Source organism: Salvelinus alpinus, chromosome 28, assembly GCF_045679555.1.
Source record: "Salvelinus alpinus chromosome 28, SLU_Salpinus.1, whole genome shotgun sequence".
Classification (NCBI taxonomy): Eukaryota; Metazoa; Chordata; class Actinopteri; order Salmoniformes; family Salmonidae; genus Salvelinus; species Salvelinus alpinus.
This window is the reverse complement of record NC_092113.1, coordinates 45,088,155-45,110,348: the sequence shown is the minus strand read 5'-3', so window position 1 is coordinate 45,110,348 and position 22,194 is coordinate 45,088,155. Positions and strand designations below refer to the sequence as shown.

Here is a 22,194-nt window from a genome sequence, read left to right as displayed (position 1 = left end):
GCTTGTGTTTCTAGCTCCAACAGTACAGTAATATATAATGCTTGTGTTTCTAGCTCCAACAGTACAGTAATATATAATGCTTGTGTTTCTAGCTCCAACAGTACAGTAATATATAATGCTTGTGTTTCTAGCTCCAACAGTCAGTAATATATAATGCTTGTGTTTCTAGCTCCAACAGTACAGTAATATATAATTCTTGTGTTTCTAGCTCCAACAGTACAGTAATATATAATGCTTGTGTTTCTAGCTCCAACAGTCAGTAATATATAATGCTTGTGTTTCTAGCTCCAACAGTACAGTAATATATAATGCTTGTGTTTCTAGCTCCAACAGTACAGTAATATCTAATGCTTGTGTTTCTAGCTCCAACAGTACAGTAATATATAATGCTTGTGTTTCTAGCTCCAACAGTACAGTAATATCTAATGCTTGTGTTTCTAGCTCCAACAGTACAGTAATATATAATGCTTGTGTTTCTAGCTCCAACAGTACAGTAATATATAATGCTTGTGTTTCTAGCTCCAACAGTACAGTAATACATAATGCTTGTGTTTCTAGCTCCAACAGTACAGTAATATATAATGCTTGTGTTTCTAGCTCCAACAGTACAGTAATATATAATGCTTGTGTTTCTAGCTCCAACAGTCAGTAATATATAATGCTTGTGTTTCTAGCTCCAACAGTACAGTAATATATAATGCTTGTGTTTCTAGCTCCAACAGTACAGTAATATATAATGCTTGTGTTTCTAGCTCCAACAGTCAGTAATATATAATGCTTGTGTTTCTAGCTCCAACAGTACAGTAATATATAATGCTTGTGTTTCTAGCTCCAACAGTACAGTAATATCTAATGCTTGTGTTTCTAGCTCCAACAGTACAGTAATATATAATGCTTGTGTTTCCAGCTCCAACAGTACAGTAATATATAATGCTTGTGTTTCTAGCTCCAACAGTACAGTAATATATAATGCTTGTGTTTCTAGCTCCAACAGTACAGTAATATATAATGCTTGTGTTTCTAGCTCCAACAGTACAGTAATATATAATGCTTGTGTTTCTAGCTCCAACAGTACAGTAATATATAATGCTTGTGTTTCTAGCTCCAACAGTACAGTAATATATAATGCTTGTGTTTCTAGCTCCAACAGTTCAGTAATATACAATGCTTGTGTTTCTAGCTCCAACAGTTCAGTAATATATAATGCTTGTGTTTCTAGCTCCAACAGTACAGTAATATATAATGCTTGTGTTTCTAGCTCCAACAGTACAGTAATATATAATGCTTGTGTTTCTAGCTCCAACAGTACAGTAATATATAATGCTTGTGTTTCTAGCTCCAACAGTACAGTAATATATAATGCTTGTGTTTCTAGCTCCAACAGTACAGTAATATATAATGCTTGTGTTTCTAGCTCCAACAGTACAGTAATATATAATGCTTGTGTTTCTAGCTCCAACAGTACAGTAATATATAATCCTTGTGTTTCTAGCTCCAACAGTTCAGTAATATATAATGCTTGTGTTTCTAGCTCCAACAGTCAGTAATATATAATGCTTGTGTTTCTAGCTCCAACAGTACAGTAATACATAATGCTTGTGTTTCTAGCTCCAACAGTACAGTAATATATAATGCTTGTGTTTCTAGCTCCAACAGTACAGTAATATATAATGCTTGTGTTTCTAGCTCCAACAGTTCAGTAATATATAATGCTTGTGTTTCTAGCTCCAACAGTCAGTAATATATAATGCTTGTGTTTCTAGCTCCAACAGTACAGTAATATATAATGCTTGTGTTTCTAGCTCCAACAGTACAGTAATATATAATTCTTGTGTTTCTAGCTCCAACAGTACAGTAATATATAATGCTTGTGTTTCTAGCTCCAACAGTCAGTAATATATAATGCTTGTGTTTCTAGCTCCAACAGTACAGTAATATATAATTCTTGTGTTTCTAGCTCCAACAGTACAGTAATATATAATGCTTGTGTTTCTAGCTCCAACAGTCAGTAATATATAATGCTTGTGTTTCTAGCTCCAACAGTACAGTAATATATAATGCTTGTGTTTCTAGCTCCAACAGTACAGTAATATATAATGCTTGTGTTTCTAGCTCCAACAGTCAGTAATATATAATGCTTGTGTTTCTAGCTCCAACAGTACAGTAATATATAACGCTTGTGTTTCTAGCTCCAACAGTACAGTAATATATAATGCTTGTGTTTCTAGCTCCAACAGTACAGTAATATATAATGCTTGTGTTTCTAGCTCCAACAGTACAGTAATATATAATGCTTGTGTTTCTAGCTCCAACAGTCAGTAATACATAATGCTTGTGTTTCTACAGTAGCTCCAACAGTACAGTAATATATAATGCTTGTGTTTCTACAGTAGCTCCAACAGTACAGTAATATATAATGCTTGTGTTTCTAGCTCCAACAGTACAGTAATATATAATGCTTGTGTTTCTAGCTCCAACAGTACAGTAATATATAACGCTTGTGTTTCTAGCTCCAACAGTACAGTAATATATAATGCTTGTGTTTCTAGCTCCAACAGTACAGTAATATATAATGCTTGTGTTTCTAGCTCCAACAGTACAGTAATATATCATGTTTCTAGCTCCAACAGTCAGTAATATATAATGCTTGTGTTTCTAGCTCCAACAGTACAGTAATATATAATGCTTGTGTTTCTAGCTCCAACAGTACAGTAATATATAACGCTTGTGTTTCTAGCTCCAACAGTACAGTAATATATAATGCTTGTGTTTCTAGCTCCAACAGTACAGTAATATATAATTCTTGTGTTTCTAGCTCCAACAGTACAGTAATATATAATGCTTGTGTTTCTAGCTCCAACAGTCAGTAATATATAATGCTTGTGTTTCTAGCTCCAACAGTCAGTAATATATAATGCTTGTGTTTCTAGCTCCAACAGTACAGTAATATATAATGCTTGTGTTTCTAGCTCCAACAGTACAGTAATATATAATGCTTGTGTTTCTAGCTCCAACAGTACAGTAATATATAATGCTTGTGTTTCTAGCTCCAACAGTCAGTAATACATAATGCTTGTGTTTCTACAGTAGCTCCAACAGTACAGTAATATATAATGCTTGTGTTTCTACAGTAGCTCCAACAGTACAGTAATATATAATGCTTGTGTTTCTAGCTCCAACAGTACAGTAATATATAATGCTTGTGTTTCTAGCTCCAACAGTACAGTAATATATAACGCTTGTGTTTCTAGCTCCAACAGTACAGTAATATATAATGCTTGTGTTTCTAGCTCCAACAGTACAGTAATATATAATGCTTGTGTTTCTAGCTCCAACAGTACAGTAATATATCATGTTTCTAGCTCCAACAGTCAGTAATATATAATGCTTGTGTTTCTAGCTCCAACAGTACAGTAATATATAATGCTTGTGTTTCTAGCTCCAACAGTACAGTAATATATAACGCTTGTGTTTCTAGCTCCAACAGTACAGTAATATATAATGCTTGTGTTTCTAGCTCCAACAGTACAGTAATATATAATTCTTGTGTTTCTAGCTCCAACAGTACAGTAATATATAATGCTTGTGTTTCTAGCTCCAACAGTCAGTAATATATAATGCTTGTGTTTCTAGCTCCAACAGTCAGTAATATATAATGCTTGTGTTTCTAGCTCCAACAGTACAGTAATATATAATGCTTGTGTTTCTAGCTCCAACAGTACAGTAATATATAACGCTTGTGTTTCTAGCTCCAACAGTACAGTAATATATAATGCTTGTGTTTCTAGCTCCAAAAGTCAGTAATATATAATGCTTGTGTTTCTACAGTAGCTCCAACAGTCAGTAATATATAATGCTTGTGTTTCTAGCTCCAACAGTCAGTAATATATAATGCTTGTGTTTCTAGCTCCAACAGTACAGTAGTATATAATGCTTGTGTTTCTAGCTCCAACAGTACAGTAATATATAACGCTTGTGTTTCTAGCTCCAACAGTACAGTAATATATAATGCTTGTGTTTCCAGCTCCAACAGTACAGTAATATATAATGCTTGTGTTTCTACAGTAGCTCCAACAGTCAGTAATATATAATGCTTGTGTTTCTAGCTCCAACAGTACAGTAATATATAATGCTTGTGTTTCTAGCTCCAACAGTACAGTAATATATAATGCTTGTGTTTCTAGCTCCAACAGTACAGTAATATATAATGCTTGTGTTTCTAGCTCCAACAGTACAGTAATATATAATGCTTGTGTTTCTAGCTCCAACAGTACAGTAATATATAATGCTTGTGTTTCTAGCTCCAACAGTACAGTAATATATAATGCTTGTGTTTCTAGCTCCAACAGTTCAGTAATATATAATGCTTGTGTTTCTAGCTCCAACAGTCAGTAATATATAATGCTTGTGTTTCTAGCTCCAACAGTACAGTAATACATAATGCTTGTGTTTCTAGCTCCAACAGTACAGTAATATATAATGCTTGTGTTTCTAGCTCCAACAGTACAGTAATATATAATGCTTGTGTTTCTAGCTCCAACAGTTCAGTAATATATAATGCTTGTGTTTCTAGCTCCAACAGTCAGTAATATATAATGCTTGTGTTTCTAGCTCCAACAGTACAGTAATATATAATGCTTGTGTTTCTAGCTCCAACAGTACAGTAATATATAATTCTTGTGTTTCTAGCTCCAACAGTACAGTAATATATAATGCTTGTGTTTCTAGCTCCAACAGTCAGTAATATATAATGCTTGTGTTTCTAGCTCCAACAGTACAGTAATATATAATTCTTGTGTTTCTAGCTCCAACAGTACAGTAATATATAATGCTTGTGTTTCTAGCTCCAACAGTCAGTAATATATAATGCTTGTGTTTCTAGCTCCAACAGTACAGTAATATATAATGCTTGTGTTTCTAGCTCCAACAGTACAGTAATATATAATGCTTGTGTTTCTAGCTCCAACAGTACAGTAATATATAACGCTTGTGTTTCTAGCTCCAACAGTACAGTAATATATAATGCTTGTGTTTCTAGCTCCAACAGTACAGTAATATATAATGCTTGTGTTTCTAGCTCCAACAGTACAGTAATATATAATGCTTGTGTTTCTAGCTCCAACAGTACAGTAATATATAATGCTTGTGTTTCTAGCTCCAACAGTACAGTAATATATAATGCTTGTGTTTCTAGCTCCAACAGTACAGTAATATATAATGCTTGTGTTTCTAGCTCCAACAGTAATATATAATGCTTGTGTTTCTAGCTCCAACAGTACAGTAATATATAATGCTTGTGTTTCTAGCTCCAACAGTTCAGTTATATATAATGCTTGTGTTTCTAGCTCCAACAGTCAGTAATATATAATGCTTGTGTTTCTAGCTCCAACAGTCAGTAATATATAATGCTTGTGTTTCTAGCTCCAACAGTTCAGTAATATATAATGCTTGTGTTTCTAGCTCCAACAGTACAGTAATATATAATGCTTGTGTTTCTAGCTCCAACAGTACAGTAATATATAATGCTTGTGTTTCTAGCTCCAACAGTTCAGTAATATATAATGCTTGTGTTTCTAGCTCCAACAGTACAGTAATATATAATGCTTGTGTTTCTAGCTCCAACAGTACAGTAATATATAATGCTTGTGTTTCTAGCTCCAACAGTCAGTAATATATAATGCTTGTGTTTCTAGCTCCAACAGTTCAGTAATATATAATGCTTGTGTTTCTAGCTCCAACAGTCAGTAATATATAATGCTTGTGTTTCTAGCTCCAACAGTACAGTAATATATAATGCTTGTGTTTCTAGCTCCAACAGTACAGTAATATATAATGCTTGTGTTTCTAGCTCCAACAGTACAGTAATATATAATGCTTGTGTTTCTAGCTCCGACAGTAATATATAATGCTTGTGTTTCTAGCTCCAACAGTCAGTAATATATAATGCTTGTGTTTCTAGCTCCAACAGTACAGTAATATATAATGCTTGTGTTTCTAGCTCTAACAGTACAGTAATATATAATGCTTGTGTTTCTAGCTCCAACAGTAATATATAATGCTTGTGTTTCTAGCTCCAACAGTACAGTAATATCTAATGCTTGTGTTTCTAGCTCCAACAGTACAGTAATATATAATGCTTGTGTTTCTAGCTCCAACAGTGCAGTAATATATAATGCTTGTGTTTCTAGCTCCAACAGTAATATATAATGCTTGTGTTTCTAGCTCCAACAGTACAGTAATATATAATGCTTGTGTTTCTAGCTCCAACAGTACAGTAATATATAATGCTTGTGTTTCTAGCTCCAACAGTACAGTAATATATAATGCTTGTGTTTCTAGCTCCAACAGTCAGTAATATATAATGCTTGTGTTTCTAGCTCCAACAGTACAGGAATATATAATGCTTGTGTTTCTAGCTCCAACAGTAATATATAATGCTTGTGTTTCTAGCTCCAACAGTACAGTAATATATAATGCTTGTGTTTCTAGCTCCAACAGTACAGTAATATATAATGCTTGTGTTTCTAGCTCCAACAGTTCAGTAATATATAATGCTTGTGTTTCTAGCTCCAACAGTCAGTAATATATAATGCTTGTGTTTCTAGCTCCAACAGTACAGTAATATATAATGCTTGTGTTTCTAGCTCCAACAGTCAGTAATATATAATGCTTGTGTTTCTAGCTCCAACAGTACAGTAATATATAATGCTTGTGTTTCTAGCTCTAACAGTACAGTAATATATAATGCTTGTGTTTCTAGCTCCAACAGTACAGTAATATATAATGCTTGTGTTTCTAGCTCCAACAGTACAGTAATATATAATGCTTGTGTTTCTAGCTCCAACAGTGCAGTAATATATAATGCTTGTGTTTCTAGCTCCAACAGTCAGTAATATATAATGCTTGTGTTTCTAGCTCCAACAGTACAGTAATATATAATGCTTGTGTTTCTAGCTCCAACAGTGCAGTAATATATAATGCTTGTGTTTCTAGCTCCAACAGTCAGTAATATATAATGCTTGTGTTTCTAGCTCCAACAGTACAGTAATATCTAATGCTTGTGTTTCTAGCTCCAACAGTACAGTAATATATAATGCTTGTGTTTCTAGCTCCAACAGTACAGTAATACATAATGCTTGTGTTTCTAGCTCCAACAGTACAGTAATATATAATGCTTGTGTTTCTAGCTCCAACAGTACAGTAATATCTAATGCTTGTGTTTCTAGCTCCAACAGTACAGTAATATATAATGCTTGTGTTTCTAGCTCCAACAGTGCAGTAATATATAATGCTTGTGTTTCTAGCTCCAACAGTAATATATAATGCTTGTGTTTCTAGCTCCAACAGTACAGTAATATATAATGCTTGTGTTTCTAGCTCCAACAGTACAGTAATATATAATGCTTGTGTTTCTAGCTCCAACAGTACAGTAATATATAATGCTTGTGTTTCTAGCTCCAACAGTCAGTAATATATAATGCTTGTGTTTCTAGCTCCAACAGTACAGTAATATATAATGCTTGTGTTTCTAGCTCCAACAGTACAGGAATATATAATGCTTGTGTTTCTAGCTCCAACAGTAATATATAATGCTTGTGTTTCTAGCTCCAACAGTACAGTAATATATAATGCTTGTGTTTCTAGCTCCAACAGTACAGTAATATATAATGCTTGTGTTTCTAGCTCCAACAGTTCAGTAATATATAATGCTTGTGTTTCTAGCTCCAACAGTCAGTAATATATAATGCTTGTGTTTCTAGCTCCAACAGTACAGTAATATATAATGCTTGTGTTTCTAGCTCCAACAGTCAGTAATATATAATGCTTGTGTTTCTAGCTCCAACAGTACAGTAATATATAATGCTTGTGTTTCTAGCTCTAACAGTACAGTAATATATAATGCTTGTGTTTCTAGCTCCAACAGTACAGTAATATATAATGCTTGTGTTTCTAGCTCCAACAGTACAGTAATATATAATGCTTGTGTTTCTAGCTCCAACAGTGCAGTAATATATAATGCTTGTGTTTCTAGCTCCAACAGTCAGTAATATATAATGCTTGTGTTTCTAGCTCCAACAGTACAGTAATATATAATGCTTGTGTTTCTAGCTCCAACAGTGCAGTAATATATAATGCTTGTGTTTCTAGCTCCAACAGTCAGTAATATATAATGCTTGTGTTTCTAGCTCCAACAGTACAGTAATATCTAATGCTTGTGTTTCTAGCTCCAACAGTACAGTAATATATAATGCTTGTGTTTCTAGCTCCAACAGTACAGTAATACATAATGCTTGTGTTTCTAGCTCCAACAGTACAGTAATATATAATGCTTGTGTTTCTAGCTCCAACAGTACAGTAATATATAATGCTTGTGTTTCTAGCTCCAACAGTACAGTAATATCTAATGCTTGTGTTTCTAGCTCCAACAGTACAGTAATATATAATGCTTGTGTTTCTAGCTCCAACAGTACAGTAATATCTAATGCTTGTGTTTCTAGCTCCAACAGTACAGTAATATCTAATGCTTGTGTTTCTAGCTCCAACAGTACAGTAATATATAATGCTTGTGTTTCCAGCTCCAACAGTCAGTAATATATAATGCTTGTGTTTCTAGCTCCAACAGTAATACATAATGCTTGTGTTTCTAGCTCCAACAGTACAGTAATACATAATGCTTGTGTTTCTAGCTCCAACAGTACAGTAATATATAATGCTTGTGTTTCTAGCTCCAACAGTGCAGTAATATATAATGCTTGTGTTTCTAGCTCCAACAGTACAGTAATATATAATGCTTGTGTTTCTAGCTCCAACAGTGCAGTAATATATAATGCTTGTGTTTCTAGCTCCAACAGTACAGTAATATATAATGCTTGTGTTTCTAGCTCCAACAGTACAGTAATATATAATGCTTGTGTTTCTAGCTCCAACAGTACAGTAATATATAATGCTTGTGTTTCTAGCTCCAACAGTACAGTAATATATAATGCTTGTGTTTCTAGCTCCAACAGTCAGTAATACATAATGCTTGTGTTTCTAGCTCCAACAGTTCAGTAATATATAATGCTTGTGTTTCTAGCTCCAACAGTACAGTAATATATAATGCTTGTGTTTCTAGCTCCAACAGTACAGTAATATATAATGCTTGTGTTTCTAGCTCCAACAGTCAGTAATATATAATGCTTGTGTTTCTACAGTAGCTCCAACAGTCCAGTAATATACACTGCTCAAAAAAATAAAGGGAACACTAAAATAACACATCCTAGATCTGAATGAATTAAATATTCTTATTAAATACTTTTTTCTTTACATAGTTGAATGTGCTGACAACAAAATCACACAAAAATTATCAATGGAAATCAAATGTAATCAACCCATGGAGGTCTGGATTTGGAGTCACACTCAAAATTAAAGTGGAAAACCACACTACAGGCTGATCCAACTTTGATGTAATGTCCTTAAAACAAGTCAAAATGAGGCTCAGTAGTGTGTGTGGCCTCCACGTGCCTGTATGACCTCCCTACAACGCCTGGGCATGCTCCTGATGAGGTGGCGGATGGTCTCCTGAGGGATCTCCTCCCAGACCTGGACTAAAGCATCCGCCAACTCCTGGACAGTCTGTGGTGCAACGTGGCGTTGGTGGATGGAGCGAGACATGATGTCCCAGATGTGCTCAATTGGATTCAGGTCTGGGGAACGGGCGGGCCAGTCCATAGCATCAATGCCTTCCTCTTGCAGGAACTGCTGACACACTCCAGCCACATGAGGTCTAGCATTGTCTTGCATTAGGAGGAACCCAGGGCCAACCGCACCAGCATATGGTCTCACAAGGGGTCTGAGGATCTCATCTCGGTACCTAATGGCAGTCAGGCTACCTCTGGCGAGCACATGGAGGGCTGTGCCCATCTCATCTCCCCCCAAAGAAATGCCACCCCACACCATGACTGACCCACCGCCAAACCGGTCATGCTGGAGGATGTTGCAGGCAGCAGAACGTTCTCCACGGCGTCTCCAGACTCTGTCACGTCTGTCACATGTGCTCAGTGTGAACCTGCTTTCATCTGTGAAGAGCACAGGGCGCCAGTGGCGAATTTGCCAATCTTGGTGTTCTCTGGCAAATGCCAAACGTCCTGCACGGTGTTGGGCTGTAAGCACAACCCCCACCTGTGGACGTCGGGCCCTCATACCACCCTCATGGAGTCTGTTTCTGACCGTTTGAGCAGACACATGCACATTTGTGGCCTGCTGGAGGTCATTTTGCAGGGCTCTGGCAGTGCTCCTCCTTGCACAAAGGCGGAGGTAGCGGTCCTGCTGCTGGGTTGTTGCCCTCCTACGGCCTCCTCCACGTCTCCTGATGTACTGGCCTGTCTCCTGGTAGCGCCTCCATGCTCTGGACACTACGCTGACAGACACAGCAAACCTTCTTGCCACAGCTCGCATTGATGTGCCATCCTGGATGAGCTGCACTACCTGAGCCACTTGTGTGGGTTGTAGACTCCGTCTCATGCTACCACTAGAGTGGTTCTCATATGACATCACTCTGATATTTTCAGATGACATCACTCTGATATTCTCATTCTGATATGACATCACTCTGATATGACATCACTCTGATATTCTCATATGACATCACTCTGATATTCTCACTCTGATATTCTCATTCTGACATCACTCTGATATGACCTATGACACCACTCTGATATTCTCATTCTGATATGACATCACTCTGATATGACCTATATGATATCACTCTGATATTCTCATTCTGACATCACTCTGATATGACATCACTCTGATATTCTCATTCTGACATCACTCTGATATGACATCACTCTGATATTCTCATTCTGACATCACTCTGATATGACATCACTCTGATATTCTCATTCTGACATCACTCTGATATGACATCACTCTGATATGACATCACTCTGATATTCTCATTCTGACATCACTCTGATATGACCTATATGACATCACTCTGATATTCTATTTGTAGGATGCATTCTGTGCCCAGTCATTAACTTGGTGAGAGAAGGTAGTGATCCCACAACAGGTGATCCACTCTGGGCCTCTCCTTTATAACCCCCCAAACATATTTTTTATGGATCTTCACGATTCATGTGGATGACCTATTTTGAGATCAAAACGGCAAATATTGCCGAAAAGTGACGACTTTGCACCCCTGACCTTAAGTAGTGACACACAGGAAGACAGACACACCCAGGTAACTCACCCCATTTCAAACGTATGAACTCCTCAGTCATGTTGACTTTCCCTGAGAGAGAAAACAGAGTTTCAGTTTCAGTAGAGGACCTTCCCCCTATAACACACAGAGAGAGATCGTACCCTCAGGGAAGATGTGTACCCAGTCTCCTCCATTCAGCTTCTCCAGGATAAAGTCCATGCCTTTCTGATACACCCCGTCACCTAGGAGACACATGCACACCAATATATACAAGAGAAACACATGGAGAGACAACCACACCTCTTAGTAAAGAAAAACATTACAGCCTCCAGTCTTCTTGGGTATGATGCTACAAGCTTGGTACACCTGTATTTGATGAGTTTCTCCCATTCTTCTCTGCAGATCCTGTCAAGCTCTGTCAGGTTGGATACGGAGCGTCGCAGCACAGATATTTTCAGGTCTCTCCAGAGATGTTCGATCAGGTTCAAGTCCGGGCTCTGGCTGGGCTACTCAAGGACATTCAGAGACTTGTCCCGAAGCCACTACTGCGTCTTGGCTGTGTGCTTAGGGTCATTGTCCTGTTGGAAGGTGAACCTTCGCCCCAGTCTGAGGTCCTGAGCGATATGGAGCAGGTTTTCATCAAGGATCTCTCTGTACTTTGCTCCATTCATCTTTGCCTTGATTCTGACTAGTCTCCCAGTCCCTGCCGCTGAAAAACATCCCCACAGCATGATGCTGTCACCACCATGCTTCACCGTGGGGGTTGTGCCAGGTTTCCTAAAGATGTGACGCTTGGCATTCATGCCAAATAGTTCAATCTTGGTTTAATCAGACCAGAGAATCTTGTTTCTCATGGTGAGAGTCCTTTAGGTGCCTTTTGGCAAACTTCAAGTGGGCTGTCATGTGCCTTTTACTGAGGAGTGGCTTCCGTCTGGCCACTCTTACCATAAAGGCCTGATTGGTGGAGTGCTGCAGAGATGGTTGTCCTTCTGGAAGGTTCTCCCATCTCCACGTAGGAACTATAGATCTCGGTCAGAGTTACCATCGGGTTCTTGGTCACCTCCCTGACCAAGGCCCTTCTCCCCCGATTGCTGAATTCCTTCGACCTCATGGTTTGGTTTTTGCTCTGACATGCACTGTCAACTGTGGGACCTTATATAGACAGGTGTGTGCCTTTCCAAATCATGTCCAATCAACTGAATTTACCACAGGTGGACTCCAATCAAGTTGTAGAAACATCTCAAGGATGATCAATGGAAACAGGAAGGACCTGAGCTCAATTTCGAGTCTCATAGCAAAGGGTCTGAATACTTATGTAAATTAGGTTTTTATTTTTACGAAATTTGCTAACATTTATAAAAACCTGTTGTAGCTTTGTCATTATTTTGTGTAGATTGATGAGAATAAATATATATTTTTAATACAATTTTGAAATATTGTGCAACATAACAAAAATGTGGAAAAAGTCGAGGGCTCTGAATACTTCCCAAATGCCTGTATGTAACAAAAAAGCTGTAAAAACAAAAGGCTATTTTTGTCTTCTGAAGAGGAAAAAGTCAAGGGTAGAAAGGGTTAATATAAAAACATATTTTTAAAAACAAGTCGGACTCTCAATCTCACAGGCACAAACATGACTCGTCACGTTACCACGGTAGCCTCCGGGTCACAAAAATTGAAATGAAAACAAAATATCACATTACCTCTTACTAGTAATACATTTGTGACTGGTAAAAAATCTGAGCATGTCCTCCCAAATGAAGGTACCACCAACCTCCTGTGCCACACAGTCCCTCCCTCTGCCTCCCATCCTCACCTCTGCAGACTGGAACACACTTCCCTCTGCTGAAGAATCTGGAGTGTAACTCTTTGGTGAAACAGATGTCCGACGCAGCCGGAGTCCTGTCAAATCGGATCACATACTGTCCAATTGTCCAATCACATACTGTCCAATCAGAAACCAGACAGAACACATACTGTCCAATCAGACAAGACAGGCACACACACTTTCCAATCAGAAAACGGACAGATCACGGTCTGTCCAATCAGAAACTAGACAGATCACGGTCTGTCCAATCAGAAACCGGACAGATCACGGTCTGTCCAATCAGAAACCAGACAGATCACGGTCTGTCCAATCAGAAACCGGACAGATCACGGTCTGTCCAATCAGAAACCGGACAGATCACGGTCTGTCCAATCAGAAACCGGACAGATCACGGTCTGTCCAATCAGAAACCAGACAGATCACATACTGTCCAATCAGACAGATCACATACTGTCCAATCAGACAAGACAGGCACACACACTTTCCAATCAGAAACCAGACAGATCACATACTGTCCAATCAGACAAGACAGGCACACACACTTTCCAATCAGAAACCGGACAGATCACATACTGTCCAATCAGAAACCCGACAGATCACGTTCTGTCCAATCAAATTCCAGACAGATCACATACTGTCCAATCAGACAAGACAGGCACACACACTTTCCAATCAGAAACCAGACAGAACACATACTGTCCAATCAGAAACCAGACCGACACACACAATCCATCCAATTGAAGTCAAAATAAACTAGAAAAGATATCTGTAGAATTTTAGTTTTTTGTACCATTCAAGTCTATGGACCGTTTTCCACCATTGAAATTATTTCACTCTTCGAATAATATAATTAAAGTACTTTTTAAACTCCTTCCATTACCATTAAAGAGCTTTAGCAAGCCCCACAACTTTACTTGTAAAGATACCATCTAGTTTATAGTTCATTTTAAATTAACATTATTTTCTCAATCTAAGTTTGGGCAGTCTGTAGTTCCTGCAAAACATTGAGAAAAATAATATTTTTGTGCATATATAACATTTTTGGGATCTTTTATTTCAGCTCATGGGACCAACACTTTAAATGTTGCATTTATATTTTTGTACAGTGGAAGAAACAGTATGTGAACCCTTTGGAGTTACCTGGATTTCTGCATAAATTGGTCATAAAATTATATCTGATCTTCATCTAAGTCAAAACAACAGACAAACACAGTGTGCTTAAACTAATAACAGACTAATTATTGTATTTTTCTTGTCTATATTGAATACATCATTTAAACATTCACAGTGTAGGTTGGGAAAAGGTATGTGAACCACAAGGCTAATGACTTCTCCAAAAGCTAATTGGAGTCAGGAGTCAGCTGACCTGGAGTCCAATCAATGAGACGAGATTGGAGATGTTGGTTAGAGCTGCCTTGCCCTATAAAAACACTCACAACATTTGAGTTTGCTATTCACAAGACGCATTGCCTGATGTGAACCATGCCTCGAACAAAAGAGATCTCAGAAGACCTACGATTAATAATTGTTGACTTGCATAAAGCTGGAAAGGTTTACAAAAGTATGTTCATCAGTCCACGGTAAGACACATTGTCTATAAACGGAGAAAGTTCAGCCCTGTTGCTACTCTCCCTGGGACTGGCTGTGCTGAAAAGATGACTGCAAGAGCACAGCGCAGAACGCTCAATGAGGTTGAGAAGAATCCTAGAGTGTCAGCTAAAGACATATCTGGAACATGCCAACATCTCTGTTGACGAGTCTGCGATACGTAAAACAAGAATGGTGTTCATGGGAACACGGAAGAAGCCACTGCTGTCCAAAAAAACATTGCTGCAAGTCTGAAGTTCGTGCAAAAGAGCATCTGGATGTTCCTCAGCTCTACTGGCAACATATTCTGTGGACAGATGAAACTACAGTTGAGTTGTTTGGAAGGAACACAACACTGTGTGGAGAATAAAAGGCACAGCACACCAACATCAAAACCTCATCCCAACTGTAAAGTCTGGTGGAGGGAGCATCATGGTTTGGGGCTGCTTTGCTGCCTCAGGGCCTGGACAGCTTGTCAACGGAAAAATGAATTCCCAAGTTTATCAAGACATTTTGCAAGAGAATGTAAGGCTATCTGTCTGCCAATTGAAGCTCAACAGAAGTTGGGTGATGCAATCAGACAACAACCCAAAACACAGAAGTAAATCAACAACAGAATGGCTTCAACAGAAGAAAATACATCTTCTGGAGTGGCCCAGTCAGAGTCCTGACCTCAACCCAGTTGAGATGCTGTGGCATGACCTCAAGAGAACGGTTCACACCAGACATCCTAAAAATATTGCTGAACTGAAACAGTTTTGTAAAGAGGAATGGTCCAAAATTCCTCCTGACCGTTGTGCAGGTCTGATCCACAACTACAGAAAACGTCTGGTTGAGGTTATTGCTGCCAAAGGAGGGTCAACCATTTATTAAATACAAGGGTTCACATACTTTTTCCACCCTGCAATGTTTACACGGTGTGTTCAATAAAGAGATGAAAACGTATAATTGTGTGTGTGTTATTAGTTTAAGCAGACTGTGTTTGTCTATTGTTGTGACCTAGATGAAGATCAAATCCAATTTTATGACCAATTTATGAAGAAATCCAATTCCAAAGGGTTCACATACATTTTCTTGCCGCTGTAGTTTCACTGGAATGTGCAGCTGTTGTTGGTAAATAATGAATCTGATAGCTTCTAGAAAGAGAGCAGTTGATTGGTACCTAAAACAGCTTGTTCTATTGATTGGTAGAAGCTATTCCTAATATTTTTTCTGATTTGAAAAGCAGCGAATCAGAGGGAGATTTCACACACAACACTTTTGTCTGAGTTGTTGGGGGAGTGATAAAAAAAAGGTGTTTATGCAGTTACTAAAACAGCTGTATCGTTAGATCCGTGGCGGGTATTTTTGTTCCGCATACAGATTTGAATAGCAGAGAAGTAGACGAAGATGTCATACACTAACTTTTTGTCTAACTTGTTGGTGCTAACAATGTCAGTTGTTTATAAAAAGTTACAGAAAATGTTGTTGATGCGTTTACTAAAACAGCGGTAACTTTTTAATCATAACATTTTTGTTCTGCAGTCAGATATGAAAAGTAGAGAAAGATTTCATTCGCTCTGTTTGTCGGGACTGAAAACGGGCTGCGCGGGTGCGCCATCGTACATTTATTTTGTCACCAAACGCGATCACGACACGCAGGTTAAAATATCAAAACAAACTCTGAGCCAAATACATTCATTTGGGGACAGGTCTGATGCTAGCAAATTTGTCCTGGGATATAAACATTGTGTTGTTATTTTACCTGAAATGCACAAGGTCCTCTACTCCGACAATTAATCCACACATAAAACGGTCAACCGAATCGTTTTTAGTCATCTCTCCTCCTTCCAGGCTTTTTCTTCTTTGGACTTTATATTGCGATTGGCAACTTTCATAAATTAGGTGCATTACCGCCACCGACCTCGTTCGTCTTTCAGTCACCCACGTGGGTATAACCAATGAGGAAATGGCACGTGGGTATCTGCTCCTATAAACCAATGAGGAGATAGGAGAGGCAGGACTTGCAGCGCGATCTGCGTCACAAATATAACTGACTTCTATTTTAGCCCTTGGCAACGCGGCCACTTGTTGTCGCAATAATTGAATAATATAGATTTCTAAATTTATTTTTAATACAGGGTATAAGTCAGCGTTTCCCAAACTCAGTTCTCGGGAACCCATGGGGTGCACATTTACATTTTTGCCTTAACACTACACAGCTGATTCAAATGATCAAACCTGGATGATTAGTTGGTTATTAGAATCAGCTGTGTAGTGCTAGAACAAAAACCTAAACGTGCACCCCTTGGGGTCCCCGAGGATGGAGTTTGGGAAACCCTGGTCTAAGTTGTTCACAAAGTGTCAAAGTAGCCGATTGGTGTCAAAAGTTGCATTTACAGTGAATGGAATGTTGGAATTGATGATGTCACAATGGGGAGCTTTAGAATATAGAACAGATATCATAAAGTTGTATACGAGCCACTCACGTGAGACCAGTTTGAACTAGTACGTATAGTACGTCGTTCAGCGGACGTTTGAACGGCGCTTCTAGCTGAAACGGTGTAAGTGGATTAGCGTGCTAAAGAAGAGGATCAAATATTTAAGTGGCAGCTTTTTCTTCTCAAGTCCCACAACAACAATAATAACATGAGTATGCATATGGACACATAATAAATACAACATCACTCACCAGCGCATCTTGTTGAAGTTCCAGAGGTGTCTGAGTCTCAGAACTCCTGTTAGAGAGAGAAAGAAAGAGGGAGAGAAAAGAGGGAATATTTAAAAATATAAACATGAATATTGGAAATATACCATCTTGGATTTGGCAAAGTTTTCAATATATTGTTGCAAATGATATACTCTACGGGCAAATCAAAGTTCTAGAGTGGAATCTCTGCTACTTTTAGACTTATGATCCAATTAGTAAGCATTCCCAAAAGAGTGAATGGGAAATGGATTCAAAATGGTCGCCCTCTGCTGGTGATTTGCAGGATGTGAACAGGAGGGATACTATGCTGGGCCTTCTTTTTCCCAACACAGTTGAGCCAAAACCACGGCCCGTTATTCAGAGAGGCGTTCTACAACGCTTTGAGCCTCTCCAAGTCTCCAAGTCAGGAAGTGAATATCACGTAGGGTGAAATTTCAGTCACTGACTAATAACATTTCCCCTTGTATTTCAAGATTGATAAATATAATTTACATTTACATTTAAGTCATTTAGCAGACGCTCTTATCCAGAGCGACTTACAAATTGGAAAGTTCATACATATTCATCCTGGTCCCCCCGTGGGGAATGAACCCACAACCCTGGCGTTGCAAACGCCATGCTCTACCAACTGAGCCACACGGGACCACGTGTAATAACCATAATAACATAATGTCGTGGACCGAGCTAGCCGTTAACATCCCTCAGACAGATTCAATGGATGGAGCATAGCGTATTCCACTGAATGACTAGCTAATAAATATAATAACATAATGTGGTGGACCGAGCTAGCTGTTAACATCCCTCAGACAGATTCAATGGCTGGAGCATAGCGTATTCCACTGAATGACTAGCTAATAAATATAATAACATAATGTGGTGGACCGAGCTAGCTGTTAACATCCCTTAACGCTCAGACAGATTCAATGGCTGGAGCATAGCATATTCCACTGAATGTTTAGCTAATAAATATTTGAGAAATTATGAATAATAAGCATATGTGTTTACCTGATAGACTACTAATGATAATATAACAACTTCAAATACCGACCAAGTAACGTTAAGGTTACTAGGTTAACTTAGCTGACCTTTAATACAGGGAATTCAGCAGAGTTCTCAGAGACATTTTTACAACTCTGAAAATAAATCCATGGCCAACTGTTACATGATAATAATAGGCCTGCATTACAGTAGGCAGCTAATTGTAAAATTACACTTTCCATCCTTACCTTGGAAGGCCACTGTCTCGGTGCTGATCGCCTGTGAGTGAGACAACGCTCGCTAGCCAATGGGAGCGTAGTAGAAGGCCCCTCTGAATAACGGGGCGTGGTTTTGGCTTAACTGCGTTGGGAAAAAGACGCTGCCTAACCCTAACCCATAACTTCATAACTAGCAGAGATCCCACTCTGGAACTTTGATATTTATTATGGCTCCATTAGCTGACCTTTAATACAGGGAATTCAGCAGAGTTCTCAGAGACAGTAGTCTCAGCAGCTACTCTTCCTGTGGTTTATTATGGATCCCCATTTAGTTCCTGCCAAGGCAGCAGCTACTCTTCCTGGGGTTTATTATGGATCCCCATTTAGTTCCTGCCAAGACAGCAGCTACTCTTCCTGGGGTTTATTATGGATCCCCATTTAGTTCCTACTAAGGCAGCAGCAACTCTTCCTGGGGTTTATTATGGATCCCCATTAGTTCCTGCCAAGGCAGCAGCTACTCTTCCTGGGGTTTATTATGGATCCCCATTAGTTCCTGCCAAGGCAGCAGCTACTCTTCCTGTGGTTTATTATGGATCCCCATTTAGTTCCTGCCAAGACAGCAGCTACTCTTCCTGGGGTTTATTATGGATCCGCATTAGTTCCTGTCAAGGCAGAAGCTTTTCTTCCTGGGGTTTATTATGGATCCCCATTTAGTTCCTGTCAAGGCAGCAGCTACTCTTCCTGGGGTTTATTATGGATCCCCATTAGTTCCTGCCAAGGCAGCAGCTACTCTTCCTGTGGTTTATTATGGATCCCCATTTAGTTCCTGCCAAGGCAGCAGCTACTCTTCCTGGGGTTTATTATGGATCCCCATTTAGTTCCTGCCAAGACAGCAGCTACTCTTCCTGGGGGTTTATTATGGATCCCCATTAGTTCCTGCCAAGACAGCAGCTCCTCTTCCTGGGGGTTTATTATGGATCCCCATTAGTTCCTGTCAAGGCAGAAGCTATTCTTCCTGGGGTCCAGCAAATTAAGGAAGTTTGTACAATTTTAAAAACATTACAATACATTCACAACACATTAAGTGTGTGCCCTCAGGCCCATACTCCACTACCACCACATACAATACAAAATCCATGTGTGTGTAGTGCGTATGTTATCATGTGTCTGTGCCTATGTGTGTCTCTTCACAGTCCCCGCTGTTCCATAAGATGTATTTTTATCTGTTTTATAAATCTGATTCTCCTGCTGCATCAGTTACCTGATGTGGAATAGAGTTCCATGTAGTCATGGCTCTACGTAGTACTGTGCGCCTCCCATAGTCTGTTCTGGATTTGGGGACTGAAGAGACCTCTGGTGGCATGTCTTGTGGGGTAGTCATGGGTGTCTGAGCTGTGTGCCAGTAGTTTAGACAGACACCTCTGTGCATTCAACATGTCAATACCTCTCATAAATACAAGTAGTGATGAAGTCAATCTCTCCTCCACTTTGAGCCAGGAGAGATTGACATGCATATTATTAATATTAGCTCTCTGTGTACATCCAAGGGCCAGCCGTGCTGCCATGTTCTGAGCCAATTGCAATTTTCCTAAGTCCCTCTTTGTGGCACCTGACCACACGACTGAACAGTAGTCCAGGTGAGATAAAACTAGGGCCTGTAGGACCTGCCTTGTTAGTGCAGTTAAGAAGGTAGAAACTAGAGCCTGTAGGACCTGCCTTGTTGATAGTGCTGTTAAGAAGGTAGAGCAGCGCTTTATTATAGACAGACTTCTCCAGCTCTTAGCTACTGTCGTGTCAAAATGTTTTGACCATGACTGTTTACAATCCAGGGTTATTCCAAGCAGTTTATTCACCTCAACTTGCTCTATTTCCACGTTATTTATTACAAGATTTAGTTTGCTTTTAGTTTTATAAATATTTAGGACTAACTTATTCCTTGCCACCCACTCTGAAACTAACTGCAGCCCTTTTAAGTGTTTCAGTGGCTGTGGTAGCTGACATGTATAGTGTTGAGTCATCTGGATACATAGTATCAAACCTTTTACTCAAAGCCAGTGTGTCTGTCGTTAGCATGTTGTTAGTAAAGATTGAATAAAGTAAGGGGACTAGGCAGCTGCCCTGGGGAATTCCTGATTCTACCTGGATTACGTTGGAGAGGCTTCCATTAAGGAACACCCTCTGTGTTCTGTTAGACAGGTAACTCTTTATCTACATTATAGCAGGGGGTGTAAAGCCATAACACATTATAGCAGGGGGTGTAAAGCCATAACACATAGCAGGGGGTGTAAAGCCATAACACATTATAGCAGGGGGTGTAAAGCCATAACACATTATAGCAGGGGGTGTAAAGCCATAACACATTATAGCAGGGGGTGTAAAGCCATAACACATTATAGCAGGGGGTGTAAAGCCATAACACATTATAGCAGGGGGTGTAAAGCCATAACACATTATAGCAGGGGGTGTAAAGCCATAACAAATATACGTTTTTCCAGCAGCAGACGTATCAATAATGTCAAAAGCTGCACTGAAGTCTTAACAAAACAGCCCCACAATCTTCGTATCAATTTCTCTCAGCCAATCAGTAATTTGTGTAAGTGCTGTGCTTGTTGAAGCACCACTTCTCCACTACATAGGGCTGATGGAGAGACAGCAGTCACACACAGCATGATGTTAAAGGACCACTACACCACTACATAGGGCTGATGGAGAGACAGCAGTCACACACAAAATGATGTTAAAACACCACTACACCACTACATAGGGCTGATGGAGAGACAGCAGTCACACACAGCATGATGTTAAACCACCACTACACCACTACATAGGGCTGATGGAAAGACAGCAGTCACACACAGAATGATGTTAAAACACCACTACATAGGGCTGATGGAGAGACAGCAGTCACACACAGCCTGATGTTAAAGGACCACTTCTCCACTGGATAGGGCTGATGGAAAGACATCAGTGACACACAGCATGATGTTAAACCACCACTACACCACTACATAGGGCTGATGGAGAGACAGCAGTCACACACAGAATGATGTTAAAGGACCACTACACCACTACATAGGGCTGATGGATAGACAGCAGTCACACACAGCATGATGTTAAAACACCACTACACCACTACATAGGGCTGATGGAGAGACAGCAGTCACACACAGAATGATGTTAAAACACCACTACACCACTACATAGGGCTGATGGAAAGATAGCCACCCACTCTGAAACTAACTGCAGCCCTTTTAAGTGTTTCAGTGGCTGAGGTAGCTGACATGTATAGTGTTGAGTCATCTGGATACATAGTATCAAACCTTTTACTCAAAGCCAGTGTGTCTGTCGTTAGCATGTTGTTAGTAAAGATTGAATAAAGTAAGGGGACTAGGCAGCTGCCCTGGGGAATTCCTGATTCTACCTGGATTACGTTGGAGAGGCTTCCATTAAGGAACACCCTCTGTGTTCTGTTAGACAGGTAACTCTTTATCCACATTATAGCAGGGGGTGTAAAGCCATAACAAATATACGTTTTTCCAGCAGCAGAATATGATCCATAATGTCAAAAGCTGTAATGAATTCTAACAAAACAGCCCCCAATCTTTTTATCATCAATTTCTCTCAGCCAATCATCAGTAATTTGTGTAAGTGCTGTGCTTGTTGAATGTCCTTCCCTATAAGCTGAAAGTCTGTTGTCAATTTGTTTACTGTA

The 22,194-nt window shown here is 39.2% G+C and overlaps 1 protein-coding gene across 3 annotated transcripts in view; it reads right to left on the bottom strand.

Moving 5' to 3' along the window:
* tafazzin (tafazzin, phospholipid-lysophospholipid transacylase) overlaps positions 1-22,194 on the bottom strand; it is a 45,854-nt gene that overhangs the window by 13,664 nt on the left and 9,996 nt on the right. For 2 of the 3 annotated variants that reach the window (XM_071373272.1, XM_071373274.1), the window contains 4 exons: positions 17,269-17,314; positions 12,999-13,084; positions 11,347-11,427; positions 11,234-11,275 (listed from right to left, as the gene is read on the bottom strand). In XM_071373272.1, the coding sequence (XP_071229373.1) occupies positions 11,234-11,275; positions 11,347-11,427; positions 12,999-13,084; positions 17,269-17,314 (255 nt within the window). The remainder of the gene's footprint in view (positions 1-11,233; positions 11,276-11,346; positions 11,428-12,998; positions 13,085-17,268; positions 17,315-22,194) is intronic. The other variant, XM_071373273.1, reaches the window with a different exon arrangement.